Source organism: Triticum aestivum, chromosome 3B (assembly GCF_018294505.1).
Source record: "Triticum aestivum cultivar Chinese Spring chromosome 3B, IWGSC CS RefSeq v2.1, whole genome shotgun sequence".
In the NCBI taxonomy this organism is placed as follows: Eukaryota; Viridiplantae; Streptophyta; class Magnoliopsida; order Poales; family Poaceae; genus Triticum; species Triticum aestivum.
In genome coordinates, this window is record NC_057801.1 from 742,942,560 (window position 1) to 742,958,884 (window position 16,325).

Consider the following 16,325-nt stretch of genomic DNA (forward strand, 5'->3'; position numbering starts at 1 on the left):
TTAAATACCTGCACTCTTGCCCAGATATCTGCAGATCTCACTGGTGCGGAATATGGGAAAGAAAACTCGGCTCTTCTGGACATCAAGTTGGGCTACTCCTCGCAGGGTTTTGTTCCACACATCGACAGCAATCATGAACTCCATGACTTCCATGATCCCATGTTTGGTGCTACAAGCCAAGTAGACGATATCGTCGTCATCTATGCTTATGCTGGGGAACGCCATCTGAAGTTTCTGCAACGATGTCGTGGTGTCACTGGCGCTACCACTCAGCTTAGACAGCAGGTCGCAAGGATCTGAGACAGTGAGACGTCGCTGGCATCCATGATGACTTCTTCGACCTTGGCCTCACAGCCAGGCTGCCAGTCTGCCATTGTGAATGAACCAACGCCATCCGGTATCACCATGTTCTTGCCTTCCAGCCACCGGGGATGACCTGGGCGACGCTCCGCTTCCATCGCACCCATTCCAGATAGGAATCAGGGGCCTTGCTGTACACCTTCGTCAGCGACCAGATCTCCATCTCGATGTACTTGATGGTGCCCTTGTGCCGACTGATGGCGACGTCCCGGATATAGTTGGGCTCGCCCGAAAATATTGAATAGAGCACCTGCACCCCGGTCCCCTTATCCTGGACATCCATATACATAGGGATTTGCACCAGCTGTTTCCGTACACGGTTATCTCGCAGGGTTTGCGGTGGTAGCGATCGTGATAAGGACAGATCGAAACTGCTCTGCGTACGATGGTTTTCTCGTCCGACCAGTACGTCAAGAGCATATCATCTTTAAATGCTATGTCCCACAAACTGAGTTATCTACAATTGTCTCTAATCGTACAGTGTTGGACATGCATTCTGTCGTATGTATAGCAAGGTTGAGGACAGATACATGGTCACTCCCGCTGTCCCGCAGCGGCCCGTGACTCAGTTCCACTTCCACCTATGTTCCCCCTCGTTTGGTTATCCGGAGGAGCATGCTAGGCGGCAGGGGAGGCGCATTCATTGGAGGTTAATCATGGAGATGGCACGGATCTGAGCGGAGGAGTGAGTTGCTGGTCTAGAGGCGGAGGGGAATCTCCGGCAGGTCTGGGCCTACGGCACCGGCACGAGCACTGCCGGCGGTGCTATCCCGCGCGGGGTACCCGGGAGCGCATCGCCGCTGGTTATCTCCTGCGCCGGCGGTGTTGTGCGGATCCACCAAGGTAAATATAGTTGTTGATTGGAATGTGCATAGTCCCTTTTTTTATGTTGGGATGTACTTTTTTGGGGAGTTCTAAAACCAATTCTTTGTTTGGATTTGGGGCCATGTCAGAAGGATGATTAGCCCGGATGTCTCTGTTTCGCAGGTCATAACAAGCATATGGAGAAGGAAGGGAGCTGAGTAGCTGCATCGGTTGCTGGATTGGGAAGAGGAGGGGAAACATCAGATTCCGGCGGAGCGGCAGGCGGACATAGAAGTGCACCGCCAACGAGGAGATCAGCAGCCGGTGGGTGTTCTCTGGAGCCATCAGGTAAATCTATGTTTCATTAACTTTGGGGGCGAACCCTATATTGCAGTTTGGGGATTTTTAAGTTGCAGGTGCCACTGCCACCGCCGGCTAGATTTGTATTGTCTGGCGCAGATCCTGGAGTTGACTAGCCCTTATGTATCTTCTATGTAGCCAGAGTTCAAGTGCATCTTGCAGCGGCATCATGCAGGTACGGAATCCAGAGAACATCATCTGTAATGGGGAAGCAGATGACATGGGTTTCGTTTGTGGGGTGCAAATCACATGGGGTTTCGCAATTGCTTATTTTCCGTAGTGATCCGTTCTGCCTGCCTTGTTACAGGATTCAGGCACACCATGGCATTTCCTGTCGAAATACTGACAGTCTGAATTCGACAATATGTAAAGCTCATCAATTCATAAGGGCTATTAACAGACTAAGGTGTGCCTAAATGTATCATTGCTTTAGCCTGATTTTTTTTTTTTTGGTATACATGCACACTGCCCAAAATGCGTTGAATTTAGGCTGAATGGATTTAGTGCCAGATGGAGCACAATAGATGTTGTGTTTTGCCTCTAGGTATTTTTTTTTATCTTTCCATTCATTTGGGTTTCATAAACCAGCTGGGTCATGACTTCCGATGTTCAGTACAAAAGGTTCATTTAGTGATATCGCAGTTTGACCAGCGCCGGCGGTGAGCAGATGCGAGTGAACTTTGCGAAGAAGGTGATCTGACTTGACCGCGCCATTGCTATATTCGACTCTGGATACAAATCTTGTACAGCTTGACGGGAGGCAGAGAGCAGACCAGAGTCAGTCCAACCTGGATAATCATGCAGGTACTGTATTCTTGCCCCAGTATCAGTCGCAGTGTACATGGGCTTGGTTGTGAAAGCTCTTGGCGCCGATGACTAGACTTTGCAGATTGCATCTCTGATGTGCAAAGTACAACCATGTACTCCTTGGATGCAAGATACTACAACATTGGTTGTTTTTGTTCAGTGGAGAGTGCGACACGATTGATGATGTGTGTAGCACGATTGCGACAATACCTCCATGTCCATCTATTCTAATGTTTATGGAAATTATACTGATTTGAAGGTTGTTGGCTATAATCGGGATTTAGGGGCTTAACATGTCAGCAGTATCGTACTTGAAGTACCACAAAAATGCATGTTTCATCGTATCTGCCAGCGGCTCCGTTTATGCTATTCACGGCATATTGTTGATTTATCTCTGTTTCGTTTTTGCTCAGAATTACAGCAAAATCAACAAACTGCCCACGACCTTGTATTAAAACTGCCCACGATACCTGAAGAACACGAATCAGACAGGGGAGATGGCTACATATAATGGTCCTGCTTACTGATGTTCAGTACATTTTCGTTCTTCACTATGTGAAATAAGCAGAAAAGGGTGAAACTGATTATTATAAACTGAAATATTTCTACATATTCTAAAATACTTGAAATAAGAACAGAAGAGTGAAAGTGATTATTTCACAAACTGACTACTTTGAAATAATAATTTTTATAAGAAAGAAATGCAAAACACCGATCATGTGCTTGGCACATAATGATCATGTAGATTCAACATTCATGGGAAAGGTACACGATGCTCGCACATGCCAGAAATAGATTACGTGTGCGAGGTACAAGTCGGGGGTTTATCATGTACGGAGTACTTGGTACAGCACGGGATCCATTTTCAAACGTTCATGGGTAAGGTACATGGTGAAGTGATCGTGTACTTGGCACATTGTACATGTTCAAGATGCTTATGACGCCCCTGTTGTGTACAATGCCCAGTATTCTTATTAAAGAGTTAATTACAGTTTTAGTACACAAACTTGCAGGGGGGGTACAATTTCATACAAGAACTTGCAAAACGACTCAAATTAGCCCCTAAACTTGCTTTGCGAGAACAAATTGATACAATTTAGTCTGAAACTTGCCATATTGGACAGGAGGCACACATCGGCCAATCCGATATTATGCAGAAATGCCCCCAAGTATAGCAATAAATGAATCTGTGGTCCTCAGAGAGAGCTGGTAGTAGAAAACTTAAAAGCGACCCCTGAGGCTATGCAAAATATTACATTTGCACTGCGAACCCAGTACAAACCCTTTCGTCTGTTCGGGTTTTTGCCTGCCTGTTCGTTTCTCATCGGCCGCTTAGGCTGTTCGTTTCTCGTCAACGACGAGTGACGGTGCTGTCTGGTTGGTCGTCGCCAACGAGATCGTCGCTTGATGGAGCCACGTCCCCGGGTCATTGGCGAGTTTCCTCTGGATTATGGTATGCACACTCCTGCTATGTTGGATGGTCCCCTATCTCGGACCTCTTATAGCTAGGGTTTTGATCATGTTTGAACAGAGGTATTCGTTCTTGATCAGCCCACTTAAACTAAAAGCAGAAAATTAAATACAAAAACTACAAATTAACTTTAACAAAAACTCTAAACACAAAGATTAGGAATACTAAACTCCTCCCCGACAACGGCACTAGAAAAAGGACTTGATATCTCATTTTTATTGATCTGGTATTGGAACAGAAAAAAGTATCCCGCACATATTTCTCTAGAGATGACACTGGTTTATCGAACCCACGAGAGGAAGATTCCCTTGAAGCGATGGTCTCTAGCAAGCTTTCGTCAAAGTGTCAAATCCAGCTTTTCACCGGATCAACAAACAAATAGTGATTTATACACTTATAATAAAAAAAGGTATGGTATGAGGTCTTATGCTTACAACCTTGTATTTGTGATGGGATCAAATATGATATTAGTTTCTCCGATGCACGCGTCTAGATGTGCTTGCCACGGATCAAAGCGGAAATACCTTTGGTCAAACACGTTCAAAATCCTAGCCATAAGAGGGCCGAAATAGGGGACCATCCAACATAGCAGAAGGAGTGTGCATACCATAATCCGGTGGAAACTCGCCAATGCCCCAGGGACGTGGGTCCATCAAGCGACGATCCCGTCGACGGCGACCAACCAGGCAGTACCGTCGCTCGTCACGGACGGGAAACGAACAGCCGAAGCGGCCGATGAGAAACGAATAGGCAGGCGAACACGAACAGACGAAGGGTTTTGTGTTGAGCGTCCAGTGCAAATGTAATATTTTGCATAACCTCAGGGGTCGTTTTAAAGTTTTCTACTACCAGCTCTCTATGAGGACCGCGATTTCGCTTAGTGCTATACTTGGGAGCGTTTCTGCATAATATTAGACTTACCGGCGCGTGCTTCCTGTCTGACGTGGCAGGTTTCAAACTAAATTGCATCAATTTGTTCTCGCAGAGCAAGTTTAGGGGTTAATTTGAGTCGTTTTGCAAGTTCTTGTATGAAATTGTACCCCCGCTGCAAGTTTGTGTACTAAAACTGTAATTAACTCCTTATTAAATATGAGATATATGCGATCCCGCTTTTTCGGGTAAGAGCATCTACAACCGGACGTCTCAAACCGTCCAGCCCTATCCTACATCCAGTGGGGGTGCCAAAACTATAAACATGTGATGTCAACTATAATTCCTCTCCAGGCACAACGGCACACTTGGTACCCTCGCGTCGCCCCGCGCGGGCGACTCGGGGGCGAACGCGAGTGCCACCTCCAGGCCTCATACATCTTCGATCCCTTGCTGCCGTTTGAGGCTGGCGCTGGCCAAGTCCGTGCCGCAGCCAAGGACGGCGGTGGCGGGGCTGTTTCACCCTAGGAGAGGGTGCGATCTGGGCTTTGGCCCGCGGTGGTCTTCCCCGGCGCAGCGGCGCCTTCGGCAGCGAGGCGGTGGCTCGTCAACATCCCTCCGCTCTACGGTGGCTAGTCCACGACGTCCTCCACATCCTCCTCCGACACCTCCTCCCCTTCCTCCTCCTCCAACTCCTACTCCTCAACCTCTTCTTCCTCCTCCAACTCCTCCTCCGGATCCACTGCATCCGGAGGTACCCCCATGCCGATTCGGGCTTCACACCTTGCCCGGATCTGCTAAAGGAGCTGTAGCCGGCGCTCCGGGGATAGAAATGGGTGACCCTTATCTGGCATCGTGGGGGCATGGCTACTACTGGTGGCGGAAGGGGAGTGGAAATGGCGGCGGCGGACAGGCAGAGAGAAATGTGGAGGGGTAGGGTTTCGGTACCGACAGTCGGCTTAAATAGCCGGGCTAGGCACTACGCGGCCCGCCGGAGCGGCACCACACGACAACATCGGTCCAACGGAGGAGACGAGTTTCAGACCGTCGGTTTCCCGAGTGATTCCGCATGGGACCCCGACGTCAGTCCGACCTGGCGGGCATGCCCAGGCGCCCCCATATTCGCCCCATATTTGAGTTGGATATCAGGGTGCCGGTCAGCCCGGCCGTTTGAGGCCCGTTTGAGGAGCTCGGTCGGGTTGAAATTTCGTGGCCGGGCGGGCGGTCCGTCCGGGCGTTTAAGGCGAGTTTGGGATTTCCGGCTGTAGACACTCTAACAGGAGTCCGTGTACATCTCTCACTTTGTTTTAAGTACACGTATGCATAGCTCAAAATAGAATAGATTTAATTGTACAATAGTAGCAATACATGAACCGCGAATGCACAACAAAGTTCTTTTTCATGGTAGGAAACAAACACGTGACACGTCTGACATTGGCGACATGGGAGACCATGCATATTACCCTGTCCGGCCGGGCGTTGGAAAAAAGTCGTCTCAGATACGTCTCGTTTCACATGCAGCTTTCTATGATGCGGGATTTTCTATGACAAAAATACAAATATGTTGTACAAGTGACCACAGAAGATCACCCGCATCACGGCCCACGGCCTCACGGGCATGCCTCCGCATACTGTGTGAGCGGAAACGACCAAACTTGTGCAGACCCCTAGACCCCTGCCGCCTAGGCTCGTACTAACAGCCATCTGCCACGGTAATAGGAGTACGTAAAATTGGATTCCCTGACGGACATCTCAAGGTACAGCACAACGCTTCAACAGCTGAGATAATGCGGCCCCGGTGCAGATGTTCTAAAAATCCGCAGGAGACGACCCCAGTTTCCCCTCGCCGGCACCGGCAGCGGGATGTGCTGCACTATCACTAGGGGCTCCACAAGTACGTCGCAAACGAGGATGCCACGCCAGAGGTCCACCCAGGCGACCGTGCCGCGCTCGCCGCCGATCGTGATCGTCTTGTCCGTCTTGTGATACGGCATGTCTTCTTCCGACACTTCGACGGGTAGGGGCCTAGGGGGGCGAGCTTGTCCCTGACGAGCTCGTCCACTGACATGGGCACGGTGATCTACCCCTCGGACTCGGAGTCGTAGGAGCGGTACAGGTGGAGACTGAACTCCCATCTGATAATGGGCGTGTCGCAGTTGCACTAGGTCTTGTATACTGGGGACCAATTGCTCATGGCGGCGACGGCATACCAGGCGCCGCCTTTGCGGCTGAGGAGGGCGGTCGCGGAGTTGTGGAAGCCCCTGGGGTGCGGGTTGTGGAGCAGGTCCATCACATGGGTTCGCGGGCTGTACATGAAGTAGTCCCAGGACTGTACGACTAGGCGGGTGTTGATGTTGTCAGGAACGCGAAAGAGCACGAGGTCGGCTTCGGCGGCGACGACCCTGGGCTCACGGCGGCGGTTGTAGTCGAGGCCGGGGCAGTGGACGCACAGGTAGGAGAGGAGTGGCGGTCGGGCGGCATGGAAGGTAACCTGGATTGGCAGGCCAGTGCTCGTGCCGCCGGCACGGTCGGCGACGTAGTACTTTATTTATTGCCAGTATATGACACATAGTACTATAACATTTATTATTAGGACGCCGATAATGTCCACACGTGTGGACGTTAAGGTATTTGGACACACATTTTGTATGATGTTTAAGAGGACCAGCCTACACGCCTACGTGTGTGGGCAAAACAACTAGTGCCCACACGTCTCTTTTCTTCCTCGCGGTCCCTCTCACACGCCTACGTGTGGGCAAAATGGATAATGCCCACACAATCTCTCTCGGCCACCTACCTCACGGTCCCGCACGCCCCGCGTGACAGTCACCACGCGTCCCCGCAGTTGCCATGATCTGGACCCTCTTCAATGTCCATTTAACTGCAGTTGCCAAGGTTGCTCAACTGCACTGGTTTACTATAGTTGCCATGATTTGAAAACTTTAGGGGTTGCCACCTACTAACACTAGGCAGTTGCCACGTATGGTCTGGTTTACTACAGTTGCCATGATTTGAAAACCTTAGAAGTTGCCATCTACTAACACTAGGCAGTTGCCGTGTAGCGCTACAAAGAGACATGACAAAATAACATGTTTCGGGCAAAGAAAGAGTTGCCATCTGCTATAAGCACACTAGGGCAGTTGCCATGTACGCTGTAAAACACATGACAACTGACATGTTCGGGTAAAAAAAGAGTTGTCATCTGCTTACCAACACACTAGGGTAGTTGCCATGTATACTGCAAAACACATGGCAACTGGCAGCTTTGGGTGTGGAAAAAGAGACTGGCGTGTGGGCGAGATGGCAAATGCCCACACACCAGCCCTGGTGCGTGAGTGAAAATAGATGTGTGGGCGAACTTCTAAATGCCTACACACCGACCCTCCCGTGTGGTGAAACGGACGTGTGGGCGACCGGATGAATACCCACACACCAACCCAGTCCTACATGGCACCACAAATATGCCAAGATTCGTGCAACCACAAACAGACGTGGATCCACGTGTGTGGGCGAGATGCAAACACCCACACATGTGGGCGTTAGTATTTCCATATTATTATACTGTATCATGATATGATACTCAACCCTCTTTTACTTTATTTGATTCTATGACACCTTATCAAACTTGCCTAGTTGGCATGCATGATACTCCCTTCGTCCGGGTATATTAGCCTATAATACCACTATTACAAACAGCCTTCAGACTAGCCATAGTGGGTAGTAACATAGAGTAGTAACATGCATATGTTATTAGTCTATGTTACTACCTCCATAATGGGTAGTAACATAAAGGTAGTAACTTGGAGGTTTTCATTTATTGTTTTGTGGGATCTATACTAGTACTTCAACTTTGTGATCTATATGTGGCATGTATCAATATGATTTTGTTTGCTAGTACCCATATATAAATACAAGAATACAAATTCGAACGGATCCATAATAAATAATAAGTGCCAATATAATATAATTAAAAAATATAAAACATGTTTAGCAATACATGGATCAAGTCTAGAATATAATCTATCGTCGCCCAAACTTTTTCCATATATGCTCAATCAAATCATTTTTAGAGCCTTATGCATCAGACGATCACGAATTCTAGCATCTCTTTCAAGTACCTCGGCAAATATTGGCATGTCACCGTGAGTAAATACTGATGGAAAACAATTGACGATCCTGCTTCCTGATTCAAATCAAGCATATTCCCCGCCTCTTCGTTTTCATCCTCAACTATCATGTTGTGTAGAATGATGCAGGCTAACATAATATGATGGAGATCGCCCCGGTCATATAAACGTGCCGGGCGACGTAAAACAGACCATCGCGCCTGGAGCACACCAAATGCGCGTTCCACATCCTTCCTTGCACCTTCTTGATGTTTAGCAAACAACCTCTGTTTTTCTGTTTGAGCCATCGGTATCGACTTCACGAATGCTGCCCACTCTCGGTATATTCCATCTACAAGGTAATAACCAAGTTGATATTACTTCTCGTTGACATTATAGTTCACTCGAGGAGCTTGCCCTTTCAGTTGCCCAAGGAACAACATTGACTGATTAAGCACGTTGATGTCATTGTTGGATCCAGCAACACCAAAAAATGCATGCCATATCCAAAGATCCTAAGAAGCAACCGCCTCTAGAATAAGAGTAGGGGCGCCTTTATACCCACTGATGAATTGTCCCTTCCACTCCATGGGACATTTGTCCCAACGCCAGTGCATACAGTCGAGGCTTCCTAACATGCCAGGAAACCCACAACTCTCTCCAATATCAAGTAAGCGTTGCACATCGTTGACATTGGGTTTTCGCATATACTCATCACCAAATATATGAATCACGCCTTTGACGAACAACTTTAAGCACTTAATTTATGTGCACTCGGCAATCTTAAGGTACTCATCGAGAGCGTCGGCCGGAGTACCATATGCCAATTGGCGAATAGCTGATGTGCATTTCTGCGATGGAGATAGTCCATCACGGGCAAGAGCATCTTTCCTTTGCATGAACTCTGGAGACCACTCTCCTAGTGCATGTATGATACACTCAAAAAGGGGCCTTCTCATCCGGAATCTTCTATGAAATACCTTATTCTTGTAGATAGGATTATCACAGAAATAGTCGCGTACCAATTGCTCAGCAGCTTCTTCACGTGGCCTGTTCACGTAAATCCTCGGACCACTTCTGCTTGATCTTCCTTGAGCGTCGAGGTTCTCCTTCACTTCTATTGCGATCTCCTTGGCGAATGAGTCTAACATGTCCATCTGGACAAGGTAGTGATCTAGTGTGTAGACGGAGGAAGGATCACTGATACTTGCTTCAGCTTCATCATCGGAACCATCAGCCGGTTGATTGGTATCCATATTTTGGTGCCCTTGTACATGATGCTACACTTGTGGAGGTTGAAAATTATAATTATGCATTGGGGGGAATTGTCCAAAACTTGGCAAGTCTTTAGGTGCAGGGGTGTACATTGGCCTCCTGTTACAAATATCAGAAGTCATGAGCATAGTACAGTAGCAATGAAATTTTGTACAACACCTCATCTCTCTAATAGAAGTATTATAAATATTAAATTATCAAGCGCACTGGACAAATTCATGAGGTATGCAATTGGATTTGGCCAGGAACAGACTTAAACAAGATATTTTTTAGGCTACTGTAAGAGATAGGCTTAACACAGAACACATCTATTTTGGTGAGCTGGAGTATTTGGACTGATCTTAATGACTGTATTTGGTCAGGTACATAACTTATTCCTCTTTGTATGAAATTCTAACTTGTAAATACTTATCTTAATAAAACTGCAGTAGGATAATCCTACTGTTTCTGCTATATGAAGCATAATCAATCCTTTGTTCAAAAAGCATGTCCTAACTAGTGTCTCGATGTAATATATCACTTGTTCAATGAAGAAAGCAAAAGCAAAAGGATCTCAACTGAAGCTCACAGTTTTGGTAATTTAGGCTACACCTACACACGCTGAATCAAGACTTAGAAATTCAGACTTAGATGTGAGTAAAGACTTGGCAGTCTAGAAGTTCCCTGAAGACCTACACACGCTAAATCGGGTATTTGAGCTAAAGGAATTGCAATTGGCGAAGATTGAATTAAAAGAAGAAATTTATACCATGTAGGGTTTGCAGTAGAGGATTCCATGAGAGGGGGGGTAGAGGTACGGTGGTTCGGAGGGGCTGGCGGACGAGCTCGTCGGATCGCCGGAGTAGAAGAGTTGCTGTGGCCAGCGGTTGGCGCACAATCTTGCCGGGGCACCGGGGACGTGCTGCTGCGGCGGCCAGGTCGCCAATGACCGCACTAGCGCCGCCTCCTTACAAGCACCAGACTTGGCCATGATTCGGGTGGCCTCGCGCCTCCGGTCAGAGCCGCCGCCGGGCGGCGAGACAGAGAGCGGGGCGAGGGAGATGGAGGCAGCAGGGAGGGAGAGGATGGAGGCGGCAGGAAGGAAGAGGATGGAGTGGTGGAGAATTTTCCTTCGCGATGGGGACGCTGTAGTGGATCGATTTGCATTAAAAAATTGTGGGACTAAGCGCGAAGTTACGGTAACCAGCTATGTTACTGCTATGCTCTCTCTCCTCATTAAATCATTGCCACGTATGCAAATCTGTTGAGTTGGAGTCTATGTTACTGCTGAAGTAACTCCACTATGGCCAGTCTCATACGCATGCATGTTCTTACTTTATTGGGGGACTCAATCTAGAGAGAATTCCTTATTTGGACCTTTCTTAAAATTTGCTTTCCTATTTGGCCCTAAATAAAGTTTCTTCCCTGTTTGACACCTAAATTAATTTTTGTTCCTTATATGACACTTTCGTTCATTTTAGACACTAATAATGTTAACTGTGTGGTGAAAAGACCATTTTGCCCCTAATGCATTTTTAACTGTCCAGGATGAAGTAAAAGAGCAATCAGTTCACCCATGTTTTAGGGATGTTCAAAGGATGTTGCACATGTATATGTATGCTCCAATATTTTGTCTTAGGTAATCTGGTCTATGTGTTCGTCCTGAATTTGGTTACACGTTCCAAAGTACAGAATTACACAGTCACATACTACTAAACCACTAGTAGAAAAGGGGGCAATGGTCCAGGCTGGGTCAGCCCATTAGTCCCGGTTAAATCCAGAACCGGGACCAATGGGGGCATTGGACCCGGTTTGTGAGCCCCGGGGGCCGGCCGGGCCACGTGGGCCATTGGTCCCGGTTCGTCTGGACCTTTTGGTCCCGGTTGGTGGGACGAACCAGGACCAATGGTCCTCGCTCCTGGCCCACCACCATTGGTCCTGGTTGGGGGAATGAACCGGGACCAAAGGCCTCCCTTTAGTCCCGGTTCAAGCCACGAACCGGGACCAATTAATTGCCTATATATACCCCACGAGCAGAGCACTCTCACTGCTCTATTTTTCGTGGCCGGCGAGGAGAGAGCTTTGTGGTGCTCTAGCTCACCTCCTACGCACACGAGGTGTTCGATGGAATGCCCGAGCCACACTACTTAAGATTTCTCCTCTCCAAGCTCCACCTCCAAGCTCCATTTTTCTCAATATTTGTCTAGGTTTAGCGGTCCGTCACGTCCCGTCCCCGTCTTCACCGCCGTCGATCGCCCGCGCCGATCTCGTCGCCGGCACCACCGTGGTGAGCCTCTTGTTCTTATCTTCTTTCTGAAAGGAAAAAAACTCTTACTTGTATGTTTATATAGATACTTGTATAATTTTCTTACTTTTATTATTGCATCTTATATAGTGCGATGGTTTTGGTATCCGCCCCCGTCGGCCCTCGTCTTGTCTATGATTCAGGTGTGGTATATATTATCTTTTCATAACTATTGGTTCATTTATTGTTTATGACAATTATGCGGACCAACGTGACATAGATTTTATTTATCTAGGAGGTTGTTGAACCGGAAATTCCAACCGACCCTATTGTCGAGAGGTTAAATTTAGTTGAAGAAGAAAACAATTTGTTGAAGGAAAAAATTAGAAAAACTGAGGAGGAGAAGATGATATTGGAGTTGCATGTTGCGGATGTCGTCGATGATCACAAGATCAAGATGGATGCAATGCGCTTGAAGATTAGAAAGATTAGAAAATATGCCATTTATACCGAGGCTTGGTATCATTATGCCGTTGGACCAGTTGTTACATTGGTTGCGATTATGATCGCATTTGTTTTCGCATTGAAATGTTTTACATAGTTTCAGTGTATGGTTTAATTAATTTAGATGCTCTGCACAGCTTTATGTTGTTAGATGAGAAGTATGTATGTACTTTGGTTTTAATGTGATGATGAATTTTTATTAATTTGGTCACTTAATTATCTATTCATGATGTTCTGTAATGATTTTTGACACACTTAATTATATATAATGCACGCAGATGAACCGGCAATGGATGTACAGTTAAGACACACCTCCGAGTACATTAAGGGCGTGCATGATTTTCTCGAAGTGGCTGAGGCAAACAAGCAGAATGGTTTTATGTGTTGTCCATGCCCTATATGTGGGAATACGAAGTCTTACTCTGACCGGAAAATCCTCCACACCCACCTGCTTTACAAGGGTTTCATGCCACACTATAATATTTGGACGAGGCACGGAGAAATAGGGATTATGATGGAAGACGGCGAAGAAGAAGAGTACGATGACAACTATGTGCCCCGTGAATACGGTGATGCTACTGAAGATCAAGAGGAACCAGACGATGTGCACGATGATGCTGCAACGGGCGAAGCTGCTGAAGATCAAGAGGAACCAGACGATGTGCCCGATGATGATGATCTCCGCCGGGTCATTGTCGATGCAAGGACGCAATGCGAAAGTCAAAAGGAGAAGCTGAAGTTCGATCGCATGTTAGAGGACCACAAAAAAGGGTTGTATCCCAATTGCGAAGATGGCAACACAAAGCTCGGTACCGTACTGGAATTGCTGCAGTGGAAGGCAGAGAATGCCGTGCCTGACAAAGGATTTGAGAAGCTACTGAAAATATTGAAGAAGAAGCTTCCAAAGGATAACGAATTGCCCGACAGTACATACGTAGCAAAGAAGGTCGTATGCCCTCTAGGATTGGAGGTGCAGAAGATACATGCATGCCCTAATGACTGCATCCTCTTCCGCGGTGCGTACAAGGATCTGAACGCATGCCCGGTATGCGGTGCATTACGGTATAAGATCAGACGAGATGACCCTGGTGATGTTGACGGCGAGCCCCCCAGGAAGAGGGTTCCTGCGAAGGTGATGTGGTATGCTCCTATAATACCACGGTTGAAACGTCTGTTCAAAAACAGAGAGCATGCCAAGTTGATGCGATGGCACAGTGAGGACCGTAAGAAAGAGGGGAAGTTAGGAGCACCCGCTGACGGGTCGCAGTGGCGAAAAATCGAGAGAAAGTACTGGGATGAGTTTGCAAGTGAGCCAAGGAACGTATGGTTTGCTTTAAGCGCGGATGGCATTAATCCTTTCGGGGAGCAGAGCAGCAATCACAACACCTGGCCCATGACTCTATGTATGTATAACCTTCCTCCTTGGATGTGCATGAAGCGGAAGTTCATTATGATGTCAGTTCTCATCCAAGGCCCTAAGCAACCCAGCAACGACACTGATGTGTACCTAAGGCTATTAGTTGAAGAACTTTTACAACTGTGGAATGGAAACGGTGTAGGTACGTGGGATGAGCACAAACAGGAGGAATTTAACCTAAAGGCGTTGCTGTTCGTGACCATCAACGATTGGCCCGCTCTCAGTAACCTTTCAGGACAGACAAACAAGGGATACCACGCATGCACGCACTGTTTACTTGACACCGATAGTATATACCTGGCAAGCCGCAGGAAGAATGTGTACCTGGGCCATCGTCAATTTCTTCCGACCAACCATCAATGTCGAAAGAAAGGCAAGCATTTCAAAGGCAAGGCAGATCAGCGGAAGAAGCCCGCCATGCGTACCGGTGATCACGTACTTGCTATGGTCAATGATTTACACGTAATCTTTGGAAAGGGTCCCGGCGCACTAGCTGTTCCGAGTGACGCTGGGGGACACACACCCATGTGGAAGAAGAAATCTATATTTTGGGACCTACCCTACTGGAAAGACCTAGAGGTCCGCTCTTCGATCGACGTGATGCACGTGACGAAGAACCTTTGCGTGAATCTGCTAGGCTTCTTGGGCGTGTATGGGAAGACAAAAGATACAGCTGAGGCACGGGAGGACCTACAACGTTTGCACGAAAAAGACGGCATGCCTCCAAAGCAGTATGAAGGTCCTGCCAGCTATGCTCTTACCAAAAAAGAGAAGGAAATCTTCTTTGAATGTCTGCTTAGTATGAAGGTCCCGACTGGCTTCTCGTCTAATATAAAAGGAATAATAAATATGGCAGAGAAAAAGTTTCAGAACCTAAAGTCTCATGACTGCCACGTGATTATGACGCAACTGCTTCCGGTTGCATTGAGGGGGCTTCTACCGGAAAACGTCCGATTAGCCATTGTGAAGCTATGTGCATTCCTCAATGCAATCTCTCAGAAGGTGATCGATCCAGAAATCATACCAAGGCTAAGGAGTGATGTGGTGCAATGTCTTGTCAGTTTCGAGCTGGTGTTCCCACCATCCTTCTTCAATATCATGACGCACGTCCTAGTTCATCTAGTTGACGAGATTGTCATTCTGGGCCCCGTATTTCTACACAATATGTACCCCTTTGAGAGGTTCACGGGAGTCCTAAAGAAATATGTCCGTAACCGCGCTAGGCCAGAAGGAAGCATCTCCATGGGCCATCAAACAGAGGATGTCATCGGGTTTTGTGTTGACTTCATTCCTGGCCTTAAGAAGATAGGTCTCCCTAAATCGCGGTATGAGGGGAGACTGACTGGAAAAGGCACGCTTGGAAGGGACTCAATAATATGCAGGGACAGATATTCTTGGTCTCAAGCACACTACACAGTTCTACAGAACTCTACCTTGGTGACCCCATATGTCGATGAACACAAGAACAGTCTGCGCTCCAAACACCCGGAGCAGTGCGACGACTGGATTACATGTGAACACATCAAGACTTTCAGCAGTTGGTTGGAAGCACGTATCAGAGGTGACAACACTGTTTGTGATGAGCTGTACTGTCACATCCCTAGCTTCTGGTGCTGCCTAGTGTTTGCATCATGTTTAAATTTTTGAACTTGAACTGGGGAAATTTGGAAGCCTCAAAACCCTAAATAAAAGAAGGGCAAAAACCCTAAAATCTCATTCATTGTTCCAAAATGCTCTTCTTAAATGTTTGATAATTTTGGCAAAGGGTTCTGGTCCCAACCAAAATATTGAACATTTTTAAGGACTTAATCTTGGGACTTTGAATTTAAATCGTTAGTTATTTGAATTTGAATTATATTCATATAATTAGAATATAATTTCAAATACCCCTGAAATATTTTATGAGCTTTTGGAAAAGTCCATCTAGCAAAACAAAAACATTCAGAGGAGTTTTTGGCATTGTTTGAATTATTTTTAAATTCAAAACAGTGGCAAAACAAATTTAAAAAAAAATAGAAAACATAAGCAGGAATTAAAACAGAGCACATACCTGGCGACTTACCTGTGAAGCCCACCTGGTAGCCCAACAGGACCGGCCCAGCGCGGCCCAGCCCACCCTTTTCCTGT

The 16,325-nt window shown here is 47.1% G+C and overlaps 1 protein-coding gene, 1 long non-coding RNA gene and 1 pseudogene across 3 annotated transcripts in view; 1 reads left to right on the plus strand and 2 right to left on the minus strand.

Moving 5' to 3' along the window:
- Positions 1–10,034, minus strand: LOC123067790 (uncharacterized; annotated as a pseudogene).
- On the plus strand, positions 889–2,947 carry LOC123066278 (uncharacterized). 2 transcript variants are annotated; one of them, XR_006431299.1, is made up of 4 exons: positions 889–1,203; positions 1,348–1,699; positions 1,832–1,930; positions 2,167–2,947. It is a non-coding gene; the product is annotated as an uncharacterized lncRNA (long non-coding RNA). The 2 variants fall into 2 exon arrangements; XR_006431298.1 differs by lacking the exon at positions 2,167–2,947 and having other exon boundaries at positions 1,832–2,049.
- LOC123067791 (uncharacterized) overlaps positions 9,171–16,325 on the minus strand; it is a 21,794-nt gene continuing 14,639 nt past the window's right edge. The window contains exons 2-3 of the mRNA XM_044490431.1: positions 10,802–11,178; positions 9,171–10,152 (exon numbers count right to left, since the gene is read on the minus strand). Coding sequence (XP_044346366.1) covers positions 10,126–10,152; positions 10,802–11,178 — 404 coding nt within the window. The 3' untranslated portion in view covers positions 9,171–10,125. The remainder of the gene's footprint in view (positions 10,153–10,801; positions 11,179–16,325) is intronic.